Source organism: Rattus norvegicus, chromosome 18 (genome assembly GCF_021556685.1).
Source record: "Rattus norvegicus strain SHRSP/BbbUtx chromosome 18, alternate assembly SHRSP_T2T, whole genome shotgun sequence".
NCBI lineage: Eukaryota > Metazoa > Chordata > Mammalia > Rodentia > Muridae > Rattus > Rattus norvegicus.
In genome coordinates this window covers 8042829-8063686 of record NC_141551.1, presented here as the reverse complement: position 1 = coordinate 8063686, position 20858 = coordinate 8042829, and the positions used below count along the sequence as shown (strand labels likewise).

Sequence of the window (20858 nt, the reverse complement as noted above, 5' to 3'; positions counted from 1 at the left end):
ACCAATCACTTTCTTGAAAATGTTGGCCATTTCTTTTATGTTTTCTGCATTTACAAGTGTTCTGGTAATTTAGAATTCTGTCCCTTTATTCCAAGCAATTACTATAGAAGCCTGAGCATCTTTTACTTCCTGTGTGGGGACTGCTTTGACTATAATTTGGAACCTGCATGCCTTACTAATAATCCACTTGCTAGATTTAGCCCTGAACAATGGCAAATGAGATCATGTATCTGGCTTTTAAAGGAAGATATTTACTTTTATGGCCAATAATAAAAATGTGCTCAAATAGGAGTCATTAAATCTTTTTGTTTCAGGATGTAAACTGATACCCTCACATTTTAGACAGAATTTATTCCTAGATATGTGGTCAGGCACGCAGCTCACTTTCGAATGTGCCGTATACAACCAGCCTTATCAAGACAGACTTAGGAATGATAGATTCAGCCATGACAAAGTGACACAGGCATTGTGAAGGAAAATGAATTGGCACTGATTTTAACATCAACTTGGGAGAATTTATGGTCGCAGACCTGGCACTGAGTGTGAAGGATGAAAGCCTAATATTATTTCAGGGCGAAAACTAATCCCCATGCCTTCATAGCTGCATCGAGGTAGGGAAGAAAATGCAGAAGAGCGTGACAGAGAAGCACCAGCCTCTGGGAGTCCAAAAACAACCAGGGATCCAATTACACACCCAGCTCTCATTTCCTGTCCCAACCATCTAAGCGAACACTTGTTCCCCAGGGGAAGTGCCTTTCTCTGAGATTTTGGGAGTATAATGATGACTGACCAGTGCCACAGTCCAGCTCAGTGCTGTTTTGTTTTTGGAGTTTACGAAGCATTCTGTCAGGGTATCTATCCTCTAACAAGCCAAGATGAAGATGGGAGCCATATAATCAGTTCTGTAGATCGTGCCTCATGGGACAAAGGGGTTTACTCAGCACATCCACGGGACCCCGGAGACTAGAGTCCGGGTCTTCACTCTGTGCTCTGACAGAGGACTGCTAAGGCCCACACGCAGTACCAGAGTGAATCATGTATCATGGTCCTCCGAGTGCTTAATTCAGGGATGCAGAAGTTTGAGGTTCCGTGAGTCTGGCTTTCAGATGAACAGCACTGTAAGAATTTCTCCTCTTCCCCTATCCAGTCCTTGTCCTCATGTTCGTGGTATGGATGAAACGCCGGGATAAAGAGCGCCAGGCCAAGCAGCTTTTAATAGACCCAGAAGATGATGTAAGAGATAACATATTGAAATATGATGAAGAAGGTGGAGGAGAGGAAGACCAGGTGAGTGGTGTTTCAAATCTTTAAGATTATGTATTATGAAAACCATCACGTTTTCTGCCATTTACCATATCTTATTATCAACCTATGGGTATATTCTTCCCATAAAGTCACACGTTTCTTGATTGTTCCCAAAATACCAGTTATAGTTGTATTTATTTTATACGAACATCATACAAACGCATACAACTTGAACCCACTTCACTTAAATTCGTATTGTTTGGCCTTTTTCGTCCCACTGGATAATTAAAATATAATTAATTTTTATATGGGGCTGTAGATATACAAGGTTGGTATAATAAGTCTGCTTATTTTGCAACTACTTCCCGGGCAAATTAAATAAATATTCCAGGCGTGACATAAAACGGGGTAGAGCCAGCAAATGTTTGCCTGTAAGATCTTCACCTCATGGAGCAACCCTCGCGTTCAGAGGCTCCATCTACACCATTCATTTCTCTGTGGTGTCAGTCTTGGTGCAGGGTTCACAGTAGTTGCTCAATAGGTGAGAGAATTCTCTTCTTGCTGTTAACTGATGTGTGCTTTTGGGTGCCGTGCACAGAGAAAGCTGTATTATGAGAGTGAGAATAAGCAGTACATGAGAACATAGGCTGCTTTGCTCAGAGTCAACCTCCTCGATGTCCTAAGAACAATATGAGAGTTCCACATTGCATGCCAGGCGCTGGCTACACACATCGAATCTCTCTCTGAAACCTGTGAAACCGTCAGTTCCTCTGAGAACATCCCCACTTTTGATGACTGCAAAATGAGCTCCACTTAGGGTTCTACCTAGGGCACAGATGCAGGATTTGAATGTGGGTCTGTCTGGTGTCACAGCCTACATTCAGCCATCCATACATATATTGGAAATGAACAGGAATGTAAGGAAGTATTCCCAAGAAGTCACAAGTGTATCCATTGATACATGTGATGCTGTAGTTAGACCATTTCTGCTTCTGAAACAAATGCCACAAAGAGGAACTGAAAATAACACGGCATTCTTGCGGTTTGTGTTATCAATAAATTGTTTTCTGCCCTGAGTGTGTTTGGCAATGGTCTAATCAGTATGCACGGGAGTGCACGCCCGTGTGCGCGCACACACGCACACGCACACACGCACACACACATGCACACTTCCTTAGCACCTGTTAAGAACTGGTTTATGTCTTTTGTTTAGCAGAGCACATTCATACCTCCTCTCCATCTTTAACATTCCTCGTTCACATTTGCAAAGTTGCGTGAATTGCTTTGAGCCCATAACTGGTTCTGTTCTGGACTTACAAAGTCTGATCTTTCATTTAGGAGAAAGGCATGTTTAAAAAGTCTTGAAAACTTGACTCAAGTGTGTAAAGCTGTTTTGACTACTGACTGATTAAAGAGGCTCTGTAAATATACCCCAGGGTTTCTCGCTTGTAAAAATGTATCTAGGTTTTAAAAATTCACGTGACTTTAATTATTAATTAATCTACCTTTTCACTTTCTGATCACACTGATCACATCCGGCTTTCATTGTTGTGCATGGCGTATCATTCTCTCCCTCTCCCTTTCTCTCTGTCTGTCTCCCTGCGTGAGTGTGTGTGTGTGTGTGTGTGTGTGTGTGTGTGTGTGTGTGTGTGTGTGTGTGTGTGTTGTGGGGTCTTTGTCTGTATATGATGCAAGTGTCTGAGTGCAGTTGTGTGTACCCTTATGCACACATGAAAGAGGACAGCAAGGAGGAAGTCAAGGAAGTGTGTTCCTCTATTCTCTGTATCATTGCTTTAGATGGGGTCTCACATAGGACCAAAGCCCTGCTTCAGAAGGGCCTCCTAGCCAGTGAGCTTCCTGGAGTTACCTGCTCCCCAACCTCCCCTCCCACCCAGTCCCCGTCTCCCAGTCTGAAATTCTATGCCTGGCTTTTTATGTGGGTTTGAACTTTGCTCTTACTTCTATAGCAAGTGCTCTTAACAACTGAGCCATCTATGCTGCCCCTGTTTCTCACTTTGGAAATGTCAACCTAAAACTACCTCACAAAGCTTCAGGAGAAAAATAATTATAATAACTGGTAGTTGTTTCATAGAATTGGAGGTTTGGGGCAGGATCCAATATTCCCTGCATTGTAGCGTAAACCAGGAGCTCAGAGTCAGCTGTCTGAATCTGTTCCCCAGTTTGTGTAAATTCCTTCAAGAAGTTAATTCAGGTTCTCTCCTGGTTCATTTGGGAAGATTGGCCTCATCTGTTTAGGTTGGTGTTTCAGATCCAATAATAAAACCTGCCTGGCGGTGAGGAAGGAGTGAAGAAAACATAGCAGAAATGCCCTAGCCTCCATTAATCTAAAACACTAAGATCCAATTCCTAGTTGCGCGATGTCCAATTCACTGCCGGAGTCATTTAGGCAAGCAGTTGTCCCCAAGGAGAAATGTCATTCTCTATGGACTTGGAGGTAGAATGACCGCTGACAGATATAATTAAAACCTAAATAAGACATTTAACTTGATGCTCATATATGCCTTTGGGGTTCATAAAGCATTCTGTAAACCTTGAAAATATCATTGTAAATCTTCAGTTTCCGCTTTTCGTGAACTCTGGCATTCCCTGGCTCTCACAAACTTATGGGTGTTTTCTGACCACTTCCCCATTGCCCTGAGAACTTTTCTGCAACTTTCTCTGCTTTGTGCTGTGGGTGATTTTCATATTTCATCCATCCCTTAACTGTGGTGTCTCAGAAGATTCTCCCTTCTGTGGTGGCATTTTAGTCTCTGTCATAGCCTTTAGATGTCTCTGGTTCTTCTGCTGCTGGTTCCCAGTGTGGTCTACTTGATAAAGTTTAATTTAATAACAAAGTATAATACTTGATGTAGGACTAGATGGAGGGCTCTATCTGCACCAACTCTCAATTTTTTCTAAAATCCACCCAGTCCTCTGATCTCCAGGGTTGCTATGTTTGTCTTTGAAGAGCTGTCTAACACACGTCCTGTCTCTGGTTTAACATCTTCACCCCATGTTCCAGCCGTTGTAAAGCTAAATTCCAGTTCAACAGTAATGCACGCTTTGTTTGATGAACCCTTTTGTATTCTAAGTAGAGGCCCATAGGAAGGCCCAGGTGCTAGGAACAAGCCCCCTCAGCCTGCAAATCCTTTCATGGCCTGATGTCTCCTCCAAGGTCGGGCGATTTGTCCGGGTGCCTTTATTCCATGGCGATTTCTTTTTGTCACCCTCTTGCTTGGGGAGGGGAAGATAAAAGCACCTCTGGTGGCCTATCTCAGAGGCTTGCCTCTTCCTGCTCTCCTGGAGCCAGACTTCACTTTGTTCTCAGCCTCTGGCTTCTAAGGCTGTGATGTTAGGATGTGAATGCTGGTCTCAAAGGGTTGAGTATCCTGTGGAGAAGAGGAGGCTCCCTACAACCCCCTTCCCCCCATCAATGCCTACAGCATCCTAGAAACCCCCTTTCCAGGCTAAATGACAGCCATACACACACACACACACACACACACAAATCCAACAGATTTTTATAAATTACTGTTATGATGAATTAACAATATTTATTTTTACCTTTAATGTAAACAAACAACATCATTAGATACTGTCTGTGTCTGTCATCTGTTAGTCACTGTTAGACCTCTAAGACCCACCCATGTAGTGTAAAAGTGGTTCATTTTACCATTGATGAATTGCTAATTGCTAAGAAACATCGGCATGTTATTTATGCCTTCTGCTTCACCGGGAGTTGTAAATGTTTCCAGGTTTGTTTGTTTGTTTGTTTGTTTGCTGTTTGTTTAACACAGTTTATACGTAGCACTGACTAACCTGAAATTCTCGATGTAGACCACTCTGGCCTCAAAGTCACAGTTCTGAGTGCTGCCATTAAAGGTATGTACAACCATGCCTAGCCTCCATTTGAGATTCTGAGTAAACTGTCAGTGAGCATTCTTAGGCACGAGTTAGGAATGTGTCTTCCGTGTCCCCGTGTGGCCTGAGCACAGTCATTCATTTTTCCTGATGTGGCTGTGCCGTTTACACCTCACATCCTGCAGCCTGGATGCTAGGTGCCCACCATCCTCCATCTCCTTAGCTCCCTGGCGTCTTTAGCCTTACACCTCAGTCCCTCTGGTACGATAGCTCTTGCTAGGACTTAGTTGGGATGTCCCTGCTGGCTTACTGACCAGTTGAATCTTCATTTATGAAGCTTTGATTCAGCTTGTCTTTCTTCATTCTGTGATGTTGTCTTCTCCTTATTGAGCTGACAGAACCGTTACACATGATAGACACGAGCTTTTTTGTCAGCTAAGTACATTGAAGATCTCATCTCATAGCCTGCTCTCTAGATTCTCCTAATGATGAATGCTCTTATGATGAGCAGCCGGTTAACAGTAGCCAGTCTGTCATTGCTCCTGTTGTGGTTGAACTTTTACGTTCCACTTAGAAGACTGTATCTGTCATGATAATGAACCCTGCGGCCACAAACAGCTTGTGTATATGACTTTATAGATTTTTCTCATTGGACTTGTCATACTTGTGAGAGGTACGTAATGTTTTGTTAGTCACACTTATGACTAATCTACGCTTGATCTTCTATGGGCTATAAGATGTGGATTAGGATGTTCGGTCTTCATCCTCTGTTAAGTTAAATGAAAAAGAATCATGGCTCGGAGTAGATGTTCTGTATGTGTAATTTCGTGGCTTGGTGCCCCCTGTTTTCTACTGCTTATTCTGTGTGTCATTGTTACATCACCATGTGGCTTAAATTACTTTGCTTTCTAATGTCTTGCTATATGATAAAAATGTAAACATGTGTTTGCATGTATTTATTAGGGGCAGGGAATCATGCACATGCCACAGCTTTCATGACACGTGATCTTAGGATCATAAGCAGGAGTCAGTTCTCTCCTCCATGTAGGACCCTGGGATCAAATTCAGGCCATCAGGTTCGTTGGCCTGCACCTCCACCCACTGAGCCATCTTGCTAGGCCTCTTTCAAAATATCTTTGATGGGTTCTTTTAATGTTTGTCTCTGTCCTTAAGAAAAATAGGACTATTTTATGACTACGTATTTTTATGCACCTTGTATTTAATGCAAATCCTTCCTCTTCTAACCGGATGCTCTTCCTTTAAACCTGAAATCCATGCTCATCAGTTCCCAAGGAGCCTGGTTTTGCTGAAATACAGCATTTTCTCTTTTCTACAACTCCACCATGGTCCTTGCTAGGAATTCGTTTCTTTAGAGCATAGAAGGGGCAATGGAGAAGGAGTCTGGAGCTGGGGCCTTGATACTTCTGGACAAGAGTTTATTGTTTTTTAACATAGTAGGTAGCGTGCATGTTACTGGAGGTGTGACTGGGAACTGTTCCTCTGTAAGTGGACATGACTTATGACACTTAGGTACAGGTCTCTTATGCTTGGTGTCACAGACAGGTAGTCTCAAAGACTCCTTTTGCTGTCCTGCTACTTCAGCAAGAAATGACCACAATTTATACCTGTCTGCCTTTAGTGATCTGAGAGATCCATTAAGCTAGCGAGGGAAGCAAGACTATGGCTGTCTTCCCCAGAGTATGTGTGTCTCAAATTTAGCCTGTAGCTGGATTACCCTGGCTTCTCCCTGGCAGCTGATTAGGAAGAGACCAAAGCCAAGTAGCCCTTCACAAGGGCAGGTCTTATCTCCCCAGATTAGCATCTCTATCAGTTGAATTTCTCTGCGGGGGTTGCTGATTTCTTTAACAAACCAGAGAGGCCCAGTTAGGGGGTTGGGTGGCCTCCTGTGCCTTTTATCCTTATCTGAAAAAGAGAAGACATTGGTGGGAGCTTGTAGATACTCTGCCCCTTCCTAGAAGGTTGTGGTCAAGGCCAGAGTGGGCTGTATTTGAAACTGCATTTGTAAGAGGCCTTCCCTGAGTTTTGACAGGCCTGATATCTCTCTGCCTAGTGCCTTGGCTTGGTGGAAAGACCTTTTAGTATACTGTCTGGTCTTCTTCGGAGGGCAAAGCTCCTTCTTTATCTGGTCACTGCCATCACCAGCCAGGCTCTGGTGCTCATCAAGGCATGCTTAATTACCATCATTAGTCAACGACCTTCAGTACCCTTTTGGCCATCAAAACTGGTTGCAAATCCTGCATCACTTTCAATGATCTCACTGCCCAGTTCTTCTATACCAACATCTCTGATAAAATCAGGGAGACTGTACAATACAGGGCATTTCTCACTTTCCCTGGGACCTTCCTCCTTTGAACCTCCGGGTAGGAAACAGAAGCTTACATCTCTTTAAGGCTTGGATTCTTTTATGATAATTCTTCCATTAAAGCCAGCGTTTATTAAGTGTAGCTGATGTGTACAGCAGCACTGATGTTTTCTTCACAGTACTCTAACCCTGTTCAGTGTCGCCAGCCAGCTTCACTCTTGGCCTTTGCGCAAGCTGTTGGGTGTGTATTGGTGTCCTGTATAACCTGCTGTTGTGATGGGTGGTAGAAATGCACTGGGGGGTGGGGGGGTGGTGGCTGCTGTGATCTCATTGGATTCTCAGAACAGTCAGGCAGAATAGACCTTCACTGTTGGAAAGTGGCAATGCAGGATTAATATCCATTTGAGGACAAGAAGACTAAATGTTTAGATATCTTCTACCAAAGCTCTTACTCATTCAGGCCACTGAAAAATTGCCCCGCCCTGCATCGTGCAGTGGCCTTTATCTCTGGGCTGCCCCACCCCTGCTTTGGAATACAGAAATCTTCAGTGGCCTCTGTTCTCAATTTTTAAAAAGATGACCTTCTCACTCGAGGCCACGGGTGTGGCAGGTGTTCCTCGTCTTTGAGAAGACATGATGATGGTGATAGTGGACATTGCTAAATGACTACTGGTCATCAGAACTATAACACAGGACCCTGAGGGGTAACCCCAGTGAGCAGGGCAGAGGGAATTGACATAGGTCAGGGCAGGGGGTCTGGTAAGAACTGAAGATATCACAGTGGTCTCATAATGACTGGATTCCTGGCTCTCCTTGCCCTTTGCATTCCAGGTCTGCCATATCTCTCACCTTTTGCCCTGTCCTTCAGTGTCTCACATGATAAGCATCAGGACTGATTGGGATGGGCAAAGGTTTGAGCCTTTGCTTTCCATGATTGAGGACTCTGTGTGAGTTCCTAGATCTTAGAGACACCTTGGGAGCTAGCTAGGTTTTGTTTGCTTTGTTCGCATCAGTTAGATGGGCCTTTTTTGTTCGTTTGTTTTAATGTGATAATTTTATTAACCTTTGAGAATTTCTTTTGATGTAATTTTGATCATATTTATGCCTATTCTTCTCCCAACTCCTCCCAGATCTACCCGTCTTCCTCCTTAGACCCTCCCGATTTTAAGACCCCATAGATTTGTTTGTATATTTGTTTGCTTTAAAAACCCCGACAAGTTCCAATTTTTCCTGCCTATATACATTTGAATGTAAGACCTCCCACTGGAGATGGTCACCTTATCAGAGTCCACATCCTTGTAAACAAAATAATTCATCCCTCCCCAAGACCCCACCATTGTTCATAGCTGCTTACTTACGGTTGAAGGATTCCTTTCCACTTCTATACTTTCACATTGACTGGGTTGATCTTGATCAAAGCTGCTGTGTGTCCATGAGTGTCATGGTCCTGTCATGTCCAGAAGACTCAGTTCTACTCCTTCTCATTTCTGGCTCCTAAGAATCATTCCACCTCCTCTTCAGGGTTTCCAAGGCACGCGCGCGTGTGTGTGTGTGTGTGTGTGTGTGTGTGTTAGTGTGTGTGTGTGCATGTGTATACATGTTGCTCTGCTTGTATATATGCGTGCGTATGTGCATGTGTGTGAATATGTGAGTGCATACCTGTTTCTGTGTGTGTGTGTGTCTGTGTGTGTGCTAGTGTGTTTGTGTGTACATGTATACACATGTTGTTCTGCTTGTATATATGCGTGCGTATGTGCATGTGTGTGAATATGTGAGTGCATACCTGTTTCTCTGTGTGTGTGTGAGTGTGTGTGTGTCTGTGTGTGTTAGTGTGTGTGTCTGTGTGTGTGTCTGTGTGTGTTAGTGTGTGTGTGTGCATGTGTATACATGTTGCTCTGTTTATGTATGTATGTGTGTGTGTGTGTGTATGTGAAGATACAGATGTCCCATTTGTGACTAAGCACAGTGAAATTATTCTCAGAAAACATCTAATACCAGCCAACTCTGATGGTTTGAGGGACACATCTGAAAGCTGGATTCTTTACCAAGAAAAGCATCTATTATTCCCCGAGCTCATGGCTATGTTTTACAGACTTTGAAAAATTCAGAAACATAAACAAAAAAAAAATTTCAGAAACTTGGGAGGAGGGAAGCACATAAAATTCTTTCTTCCTGATCTTTTGTAAAAACTGGGACAATTTAGAAATGTCTACTTTCTACAGGTAACAATCACAGTAAGTTTTCCTTCTTATCTTTTGTACCAAACTAGCTTTATTAACTCATATTATCAGCCTGTACTTTGTGGATAATTATTTCTGGGGACCCTGATTACATTATGTGCTAATTACGGAGCTTTCGATGAACAAAACACAGATTTCTATGAGAAGGCTCTATTATGTACTGAGTGCAAAAGACAGCTTTCAATAGTGCCGATTTTAGAAGACAGAAAGCCCATCGATACAGTTCGCCAGATTTATTACTGAGAATAAGTCATAGGACATGAGGACTTCACTGCCTGAACCCCAGTTAAAATGTATTTCTTGCTTTCTTAACAGTACCTTAGTGTTGGCAGTGAGCTTATTTGGAGAGGATTAGGAAGTTTGTTTCACTCCTCGTGGGCCCAGTGTGCTCACAGAACTGCCATTTTCTACAGGTGCCGTCCAAGGCCAGCCTAACCACACATACTTGTAGTCACTGATGCCATTAACACTAAGGGATGATTTATATGTGACTTAAGTGGAAACTCATCACATATCTTCCCAAGCCCCTGGGGAGAGTCTTTGGACCACATGCTTGGGATGAATTTATGGATTTGGTGAAACCACCTGGCCTCTCCCCAAGCCACCTTAGGTATTGCGTGTGGACAATCATTGAGGTGTTCTGTATGGACAGTTTTGACACAACAGTCTGCACATATCTGGCCTATCATACACATGTGGGGGTGTGCATCCCTGGACACATGAGACAAAGAAGGGACAGCACCTCATGCAGATGAGAAGGGCATTGTATTTGAGGGGCACCGTGAACCTAGAGGCCAGTTTTCCTTATGGGGGAAAGTGTTGGTCCTCTCTGTCAGGCCAGAGTTCTCTGAACAAGATCCAAACAGAGTCGTGATGAGCTTCCTTTAGCAGTTCATGTCTCAAGAACCAAAATGATCAGGAACCTGGTTTGAAATTGTACCAATCGACCATGTTAAACACAGCTAATCGCTTTTCTTTCGTCTTGGGAAATTTTGATGTCCAGTTTTATAGACAGTAGTCACTGCTGCATACCTCATTTCAGTAACTTCCTGTGCTTTGCTTGCCTACCCATGAAATGGAGAATACGGCTTCAGTTTCAGGCTTGTGAGATTTGCAAGTTCTTCTTCACTATGCTGGATATCAGACACAGTAATATTTTTCTTTGGTGTGTGTGTGTGTGTGTGTGTGTGTGTGTGTGTGTGTGTGTGTGTGTGTATGCCTGTGATCAGCAATGCTAGCAACTTAGCTGTAACGTACTCCATAACTCTCTAGAGCAGGCCAAGGATAAGATCCAATTAAATGGTTAAGTATGACTTGCAAAATTGAGTTCATATACAAAGTTAAAAACCAGGGACTCAATCTATCTAGCCAAATTACTAAAAACACAAAGTCTAAATATACAATTTGGACAAGAATTAAAATCTGGAATCCAGGCAAGTTGCCTAGACAAAAGAATGGGGCACAGATACAAGAAAACCCTTGAAGCCCATCCAGACTCTCTATCTGCTTGTGCCGGGGAGTCTCTGTGGGCAATCAGGCCAGACCATCTGACTGAACTAGAGTATTATTTAACCATTCTGTATTTGATCCCTTGAAACCATTCTTTTACAAAATCTTTCTGCTTCATAAGCAAACTACCAGATGGCAGAATCTGGACACGACTGTGAAGACCACTCTCTGCATCTTTATTACTGGCAAAGTTCACTCTCTTAATGAGGCTCCAAGTCATCCATCCATGCAGACCCACCTGCAAATGCTAGCACATGTTAGTTATTTTAAGAGCAAAACTGAATTCACCGGAGGAGAGTTTTGCCAGAGAGGGGATCAACACATTGTTAGTCCTTTTATCATGCTGTTCTCCATACCCTGATGGCCAGGTACACATTGCTGATCTGGAGAAAGTGTGAGACACAGGATGGTACCCATCCGTCTACTCCTGCTCATTAACTATCTTTAATGTACGGGTAATTTTCATGTGTTTTTACTTTCTGTTCTTGTCGTTTCATATGAACAAACACAAAATTTTATGTAATTAGTTTTAATACTATTTTTTCCTGGCTAATCATAAATGTGCCATTTTAGATTTAATCCAAAGGAAATATATTGTTATCTCAGTAATAGAAAATAACAATACTTTGAATGCAAGGTAAGTGTGAGCACTATTCTGAAAACAAAGAAGTGGAGGAAGACAGAGGAAGAGGATGGATGAATCTATATGATGCTAAAATGTTAACATGGCCAGCTCCACCCTGTGCCTGTTCTGATGCATAAAGACTTTTTTGGAGTGCAACCACAAATCAAGTCCTCTCCCCTCACTCCCATTTAAGTCGTATAGCCACTACAACAACAACAGAGTAGAGGTATTGTAGGAGGTTGTGTGCCCAGCCATCCTGAAATACTTAACACCTCCCCTTTTATGGCTATTTCAATGACTAATAAAACGTACTGTGTTTTTTTACACCTTTCCCCCCTTTTGTCTTTATATTATTTCTCTTTTTAGAAAGTTTGAATTCTAAGTATTAAGTTCTATCCAGAAATTATGTATTTAAAATCAACCCAAGTTACATATTTATATATGATGGTATCAATGTCTAAACAATAGCAGTTGATGTCAGAAGACAGTGTTACAAAGTCAAATACTAAGTTCCTTTGTTTAAATGTCTTCACGAGTGAATTCATCTTGAAATTAGAATAGTCTTTCTTGAGATAGTCCAAGATAATATAAAGGAAGGAGGGTTTCGATTCTGTCTAGCATATCCTCAGCAGAATGCCACTCTCTCAACTGTTTTTATCTTTCTCCACAGTCCAACAGTAGGTTATTTTGATCCTAATCTGAGTGGTGACATTCTTTTTTCTTTTTTCTTTTTTGTAAGAAGTTGAAGGTTGGGGTGAAAATACAGAAGAGAAGATAGTTTTAGTGGCAATGCTTAGCTCTCAAGACAAGACTTACAGGGGAAAAGTGATTTATGTCTGTAGGCTTATGACCAAACTGCAGAGGAAGAGAAATTGCATGTGTCTTAGTTTGGTTTTCCATTGCTATGAAGAGATACCATGACCAATACAACTCTTACAAAGGGAAACATTTGAGACTGTTTACAATTTCAGAGGTTTAATCCATTATCATCATGGCAGGAAGCATAGAAACTTCCTAGCAGACATGGTGATGGAGAAGAAACTGAGAGTTCTGCATCTTGGCCTACAGAGAGCCAGAAGGAGATTGACTCTTCTAGACTGGGTGGAGCTTAAACACTGGACCTCAAAGCCCACCCCCTCAGTGACTCATTTCCTTTATCAAGGCCACACCCATTCCAATAAGGCCACACCTCCTAATAGTATCACTTCCCATGGGCAAAGCATATTCAAACCACCACACCGTGCATTTGTAGAAAAATTCATTTTTCAAAGTTCAGAAATATCTTTACAAAAGGCATTAGAGTAGAAGACAGATGAGGGACAGATAGCCAGTCCGTCATGCTAGCACTTCAGAGGTAGAGTGAGAAAGAACATGATTTCAAGGCCAGTGTCACAATCAAATTAAGACCAGTGTGGGGCCATCCTGAAGCCATTTTGTGTGTCTAGCCATTCCGAAGTCACTTTGTCTGTCCAGCCATCCTGAAGCCACTTTGTCCTTGCTCAGTAAAAAGACATTTTCTTCTACTGGTAACAGGCCTGGCCTATAGTAGAGCAAAATTCTTCACTGATCAAATGGCCTGATCATTTCATGGACTTAGAGCAGTGGTTCTCAACCTTCCTAATGGTACAGCCCTTTAATACCGTTCCTCATATTGTGGTGACTTCAAACATACAATTTTCGTAGTTACTTCATAACTGTAATTTTGTACTTTTATAAATAAATATGCATGTGGAGGCCACAGATGAACATCCTGTGATTTTCTAGATCATTCTCTATGTATTTGAGTTGAGGAATTTCAGTGAATTAAGACTTCACTAATTCAGCTAGACTGATTGGCCAGCATGCCTTTCACACATTCCTCTCTGCACTGGGACTACGGGCAACATTGCTATGCCTAATGTTTTATGCAAGTGCTGGGGATGAGAACGCAGGTCCTCTTGCTTGCACAGTAACACATCATCTACTGAGAGTTTCCCTCACCTCAGAGCATTGTTCTTACAGTCACGTTGGCCTGCCACCGTAGTGGAACATGTTCCTTGCTGAGCTTCAAGCCTCGGTGAAGTACAAGCAGTACCACAACTTGGAGGTTTCTGTTAAGATGAGTTGATCTACGGGACTATACCTAGTGTGATTGATTATTCACAGGCCGTGGGGTGAAGGGTGACTCCCATCTTTCATCTCCTTATATCTGAAAACAACGTTTGCCATCCCATAGCCGCTCCCTGAGTCTCTGGAATACGCCAGATGAATGTTCCCATCACTCCCTCATGGGATTTACTTCCCCAAGATATTTGCCTAGAGCCTAGGATTTTATGTATTCTGATGTTTTGCTTTATTTTATTTTATTTTATTATTTTATTATTAGCACGACTGAATGCCTTAAGGTAGATGTGTGCCATTATCATATGAAGCAGCTGTAAATCATTGCAAGTTGGTGGAATTTTAACAGCCAGCAGCAGAGCAAGAGCTTCAGCTGCTATTAACCTCCCACTATCTCACCCCAAATTAAATCATCCTTAAATCATTCTAAATATTAAGAAAGAAAAAAAAGTTTGGATCTCTATCGCAAGTACTAATATTACACAGATAGTATAAAAGCCCTGACCCACAACTACTTTTAATGATTCTTGCCAATTAACATGAATTCCAAAGATGAGCTGATACACGATTTTGCTTGACTTTCATCTGAAAATCAAATTTCTTTGAGAAGTTCACATTGTAGAAGTTGACAGTCATAAGACAAGTGTCAGAGACATTTCGGCCTCTGGAGTTCCAGGTCTAAAGAAAGATCCCTTGTTGTTTACAGTCTTCGTGTGTAAGGCCACAAACCCAAAAGATCTGCAGAGAATTTTAGGTCTCTGTAATTCTCATTTTAATTCTTAACCTGCATGTTGTAATTTTTATGTTTAAGTAAAGCATAATGGGCTTGTAAAGATATAATTTCGGGTATTCATATAGACTGAGGTTTTATCAAAATGTCTAAAATTGAACCCTCAGGGCAGGACTTTTGCCATATAACGCACAGTGACATCAATAGCAAAGCCTGTGCCTTGACCCCCAAGACCCTGCCACGTGCTCCCTGCCACCAGCTGCTTATAGTGTGCATTTGCCACAGCAGAGGAAGCGATCACACAGAAACTCTTTAAGTCATCCCTTTAACCTAGCTTCTAGCTTGCTGTAAATCAATGGCTTTCCGATTCTTTTTTTATACCATTATAACTGAGGAACTTACCAGGTTCCTGTCATCATGGGGAGATAAATCACTCTGTCAGTGTTCTCAGCGATGGGACGAGGGTCCTTTCTCTACTTCCCCATTGTGAATTACTGCCAAGAACGTGATCCAAGTCACATCTCTTGAATCAGCTGTTCTTTTGATAGCTGGCACAAGCAGCATCCCTGCAATTATACTCCCAACACTTTCTATAGGCCTGGCCAAAGGTAGGGGTGTGTGTGGTGTGTGTGTGTGTGTGTGTGTGTGTGTGTGTGTGTGTGTGTGCATGTTAATATGCTGCTGAGGTAAATGGATGACATAGGGTGCCCTGCTCTGTCACTCTGTTTCCTTTGAACCATTTTCTCACTAAACTTGAAGCTGTAGGAAGCCAGCAACTCTCAGAAATCCTCCTGTCTCTGCACCTACACCAGCCCTTAGGTGACAGCTTCATACAGCCATCTTTGAATGTTTATGTGGGTGCTGGGGATCTGAATACATGCGTGCACACAAATGTTCTCACTCACTGAGCCATCTCCTCAACCCTACTCTCTGGTTCCTAAGGAAGCAGGTCAGAGCGTTAAACAGAAAACCCCTGGAGATTAATAAGCTGCCATATGACTGTGTGGCTTTGCTTTGGTCAGTGATGCTGGTCAGGAGGTAGTGCTGTTGATGGAGTAGCTGATGTCATCTGCAATATGTCACCCTGGAAGGATGGGAGTGTTTCCTCTCTTTTATATATATCTTGAGTATTTGAGACCGGGTTTCTCTATGTAACCCTGGCTGTCCTGGAACTTGCTCTGTAGATCAGGCTAGCCTCAAGCTCACAGAGATCCACCTTCTTCTGTCTCCCCAGTTCTTGAATTACAGGTGTGTGCCACCAATGTCCTCTAGACAAGAATATTTTTAAAATGTTCCTAGCTAGTTGAAACGGGCTTGCATTAGCAATCTGAAGATCCAGTGGACACTGCCAAGAATTTAGGGTAGAAGGGTCTGTCCAAGGGTTGAATATTATGAGCCAAACCGTCAGGCTTATTCCATTTGATATAGAAGGCAAACCCCGCTGTCCTCGTCAGTGTCCTTTTGCTGTGAAGAGACATGATGACCACGGCAGCTCTTATAAAAGAAAGCACTTAATTGGGGCTGGCTTACAGATTTAGAGGTTTAGTCTATCATCAGCGTGGCGTGATGCGTGATGATACAGGCAGACTAGAGAAGGAGGCAAGAGTTCTACTTTCATTTCTACACACAGCAGAAAGAGCAAGAGAGACCAAGCCTAACTTGGGCATTTGAAATCCCAGAGCCCACCCCCAGTGACACACTTCCTCCAACAAGTCCATACCTGCTAATGCGTGTCCGGTAGCATCCCTCACTGGTAGTGACCCATCATTCACCATCTGTGAGCCTAGGGGGTACATTCTCATCAAAGCAGCACACCCTCTGTATTCTCTTTACCGTCACAGTAAAATGTCACAAGAGCATCAAGGACTATGTTGTTGCGGTAAGAAATAAAACATGATCGGTTCCCACCCAGGCAGTCTGCAAGCCATTCCAGCGTGGTTTCCACGCTGCTTTGCTCTCACTCACAGTTCCCTTGGTGGGTTGTTACCACACCAGGTATACACATCCCAATTCCATGGCGGGCTTGGTGCGTCCCGCCATTGCACCTTCTCCTGAACTCAATTAAGTTGCCACATGAAAGAACACCACACAATAACCTCTGGTCTAATTGATAAGATATAATTTGCCCATTGAGACAGCACAAAATCCTGTACACACACATCCTTGAAAATAATAATAATAATAAAAACCTCTATGCTCAGAGAAGAATCTTAACATCTGCGCCTGTAGGACCTGACCAGCATGTTCTCCCAGCTCCTCCTTCGCACTCTGGTTCCTTCTAAAACTTCTGTTCTGGTCTCCCTTCCTTCTTGTCCAATGACACCTGCATAAGGACACCAACCTACCCTATGTCAACTGATAAGAGACAGTTTTTAAACATTAGACCTTTTAAAACATTAGACCTTTTTAAACATTAGTTTTTAAACATTAGATGGACCTGTCTTTCTGTACACAAGACTTCCTAACAAAGCAATTTCACACGGAGGGTAGAAGCATTTCTGAACTCTCAGTATACTTATCACTCACTTTCCCTTTTCCAGGCTCAGCTTTGTGAAGAGATAAAGTTACCCTCGCTTCACTGGTCTCTCCTGTATTCACTATAGTTGTACAATTAAACATGGTCTAGAAAACCTCATTTCTTCCTATGAAAGCACAAAATTTTCTAAATAAAACTCTCTTTATACTGTTTTAAAGACTTTGTCACTGTAGGCTTCTAAGATAACACTACAGCTCGTACATCCTTTAAGTTTGCCACTGGAACACATTAGCCCTAGATAAAACCACTCTCCTTTCCATGCCTCTGTTCATGTCTGTTCATGATGCTGATTCTCCCTCCACAGTGATGTCTCTCTAGGCCACATGACGTTCAAGGCTCAAACTTGAAGTCCAACTAAGTCACCAACTGGTGATATTCAAAGTGTGTGCCCCTCTTTGGCTTGCCCTTTGTCATATACCACATGGTACATTCCTGATTGAATTGCCTTTTCCATCTCCCTGCCCCAGGGCCTTTATTCATCTGACTATATCAAACTGTAGGAAAATCGTTACTCAGAGGGAGTAACGTTGGGATAAGAACTTCTCCACCAGCCTAGTGTTACACTTAAAATCAGACACATCAAAGACGGGTGCCCGTAGTTTTAATTCCCATCTGAACTACTGTGAATTGAGCAGGTCCCTCCAGCTCTGTCAAGTGTGAACCAGAAGGACAACAAAGAAGCTGGTTAGGAATTAGTGACAGGAAAAACTCCTCATGAAGAGACTGCCAGAATGGCTGGCACATTGTGGATACTTGAGTTGTTTGTCCAGACCATCTATGCAGCTCTTCTCTCTTTAAATCCATTCTTGTAGCTCTGAGTTGACTCACTGCCGTAGGCTGTGAAAGGAGCCAGGCTGTAGAGTCTAACACATAGAAAGTCCAAGTCTGTTTTGAGTCTTAATGGCTCCAGGACCATGGGTGGGTGACTTGGGTTAATTGTAACTCTGTATCTTCGTATCTTAAACGGGGATCATAAAATGTGTTAAAACGATTAAATGAGCAGACATATGTACAACACCTAGCACACTGCCAGACGTAGGAACTGAGTTCTGAATAAATCAGACTCACTGTGAAGATACTTAGAATGGATTTAAGCTGAGTTTAGACAGAGCGTTGCAGGCTGAAACAAGATGAATGCTAGAGAGTTGGTATTTTCTGTGAATGTCAGTGTGTATGGTTAAGCATTTCAGTTAAACTCAGCACCAGAATGTAGAGCAGTGGTTCTCAACCTTCCTAATTCTGCAGCTCTTCTCTTTTTAAATCCATTCTTGTAGAAGTTCTTCAACGTTGTGGTGATTTCTGAGCATAAAATTCTTTCATTGCTGATTCATCAGTGTAATTTTGCTGCTATTATGAACCACGATGTAAATATCTGATATGCAGGATATCTGACTTGTGATGGCAAAGGGGTTATGACCCACAAGTTGAGAACCATTGATGTAGAGGTTTGAAAACTACAAAGTGTTCACCCAGAGTGGAATCAGATTCCTTCTCAATAGATAGAGTCGGTTTCCTCGTGCACTCCTGTCCCGGTGACTAGTACATTAACTGAGATAGCTGGGCAAGCCCAACCTATGCCTAGAGGACCGTTTCCACAGCTTCCCCCTGCCTCTCTGCAAATGCACGGACTGTTTTGTGACATCAGCCCACAGGGCTGATGGGATAGGACCATCCTGACCCAGCATGCCTAGACCAAACTGTTTTTCCACAGGGAAGATGGGAAAGTGTTCTGGTTCTGTGGGCCACAGAGAGTCCCTGAGGCTTATTCCTGATTGATATTTTAAGTAACCCTTTGAAAATATGAAGGCCTTTCTTAAGAAAAACTAGGGCACAAGTCAGACTGTCCCACAGACCATAATTTGTGGATAAGAAATTCAAGACCCTGGAAGGAAGGGAGGGACAGAAGGTTGGGTTTCGACCTTGACGCACCAATGCCTTCCTTAGAGAACAGGGAAGAAACACCCCATTACTTCTTTTTGATGTAGGAGCCATTAATTTGGTTGTTTTGCTGTGGTGGGATAAGGCTTGCTGCAGTTGGAGTCTTAAAGTCATCTTGTAGCGAGACCCTGTCACACTGCCGTTTCCCAATGGGAGCTGATGAGGAGTGCTCTAAAGCAGATGGAGCACAGACTGCAGGGATGGAGAACACAGAAGAAAGAGCTGTGTGAAAGAAATATTTAATCATAACATGAAGAACTCCTAGTGGCAACTTTTCCATTATGTTAAATCGCACTCATTTCCATGCCTTTCGCGATGTGTTTAAAAACAAAGGTTGTAATCTCCCTTCCTCATGCTCATCTCCCTTGGATTTCCGATTCGCTCCTTGCAGGACTATGACTTGAGCCAGCTCCAGCAACCAGATACCGTGGAGCCTGATGCCATCAAACCTGTGGGAATCAGACGGCTAGATGAGAGGCCTATCCACGCTGAGCCACAGTATCCAGTCCGATCCGCAGCCCCACACCCTGGGGATATTGGGGACTTCATTAATGAGGTACAGAAAGACTTTCTAAAATGCGTGTTTTGCTAGCACGTGTTAACTACACACAACGAGTTTCACTGCTACTTTATGCATAATGCGTTTTCTTTATTCACCCCCATTACATCTCCTGCCTACCCCACTCCCCCTTTCTCTTCCCGTGGAGTTTCTCCTCTGCTTGTATGTCTCTCTTTGTGCTGGCCCAAAGTGTTTAGTTAGGGTTAATTACATGAACGTGGGTGAGGGGCTATTTATAGGAGCACTGGCAACTAACAGGTGGCTACACCATTGGGAAAAAAAATTACTCACTTTCTTGTAGAGCATTTTCTTGCATGCTTAACGTTAGGTTTTTGTGAGCTACACTTTTCGTCAGAGCTATTGGACACAATTCATTAAAGTATTATGTTTGAGTTTATCTTTATATGAGAACAGATACAGCTTCAGTGACAGAGAACAAGGTATGTGCAGAGAAAATGTATGTGCAAGTATACATGTATGTGCAGGTGTACATGTATGTGCAGGTGTATGGGTAAACCTGCACTAATGTGTGTTTGGAGACCAGAGGACACAACCTGGAGTGACACTATTTAACTTGATTTTTTTTTTGATTCAGAATTTCTCACTGAATCCAGAACTTACCATGTAGACCAGCCTGGCTGGCTATGAGGCTCCAAGGCCATCCACCTGTCTCCGCCTCCCTAGGGTGGGACTACAACCTGCCTAGGTTTATTCCCATGGATGCTGAGGACAGGTCTGAGGTCCTCAAGCTTGCGGGGGAGGCATGCTAATGACAGAGGCCCCTGAGTTCTTCTGCTTTACATGAACGGGAGCTGTCTGTCCACATCCTGCACACATTCAGTAGACATTAGCAGTTCTTGCCATTCTCTCTGAAAGGGACTTTTTTTCCCCTCTAGACTGCAAGTAACATATAGACCAGTACTGCCATGCATCCTGACTTCATTTGTTAGTCTTACTAACCTAATGCAAGCTCTCTCTACCTCTTTTCCACACCCCACTCCTCGAACCTCCATCTGGTGAGAATCCACTATGTACCCATCAGCTCCATCAAAGGAGGTTAGCCGGAAGAGTGGCTAAGTTAAATACCATGTGACTCGAACACCGGCCTTGTGGAGGAGGTTGAAAAGCCTCTGTGTGAGGGAGGAAATTCTCTGTTGGATGCAGCGGACACAATCTCACTGTCAGAATTCTC

At 42.9% G+C, this 20858-nt stretch overlaps 1 protein-coding gene across 2 annotated transcripts in view; it reads left to right on the top strand.

The window, feature by feature from the left end:
* Nucleotides 1-20858, top strand: part of Cdh2 (cadherin 2) — a 220601-nt gene that overhangs the window by 179948 nt on the left and 19795 nt on the right. For both annotated transcript variants that reach the window (NM_031333.2, XM_087593546.1), the window contains 2 exon segments: nucleotides 1148-1287; nucleotides 19499-19663. In NM_031333.2, coding sequence (NP_112623.2) covers nucleotides 1148-1287; nucleotides 19499-19663 — 305 coding nt within the window.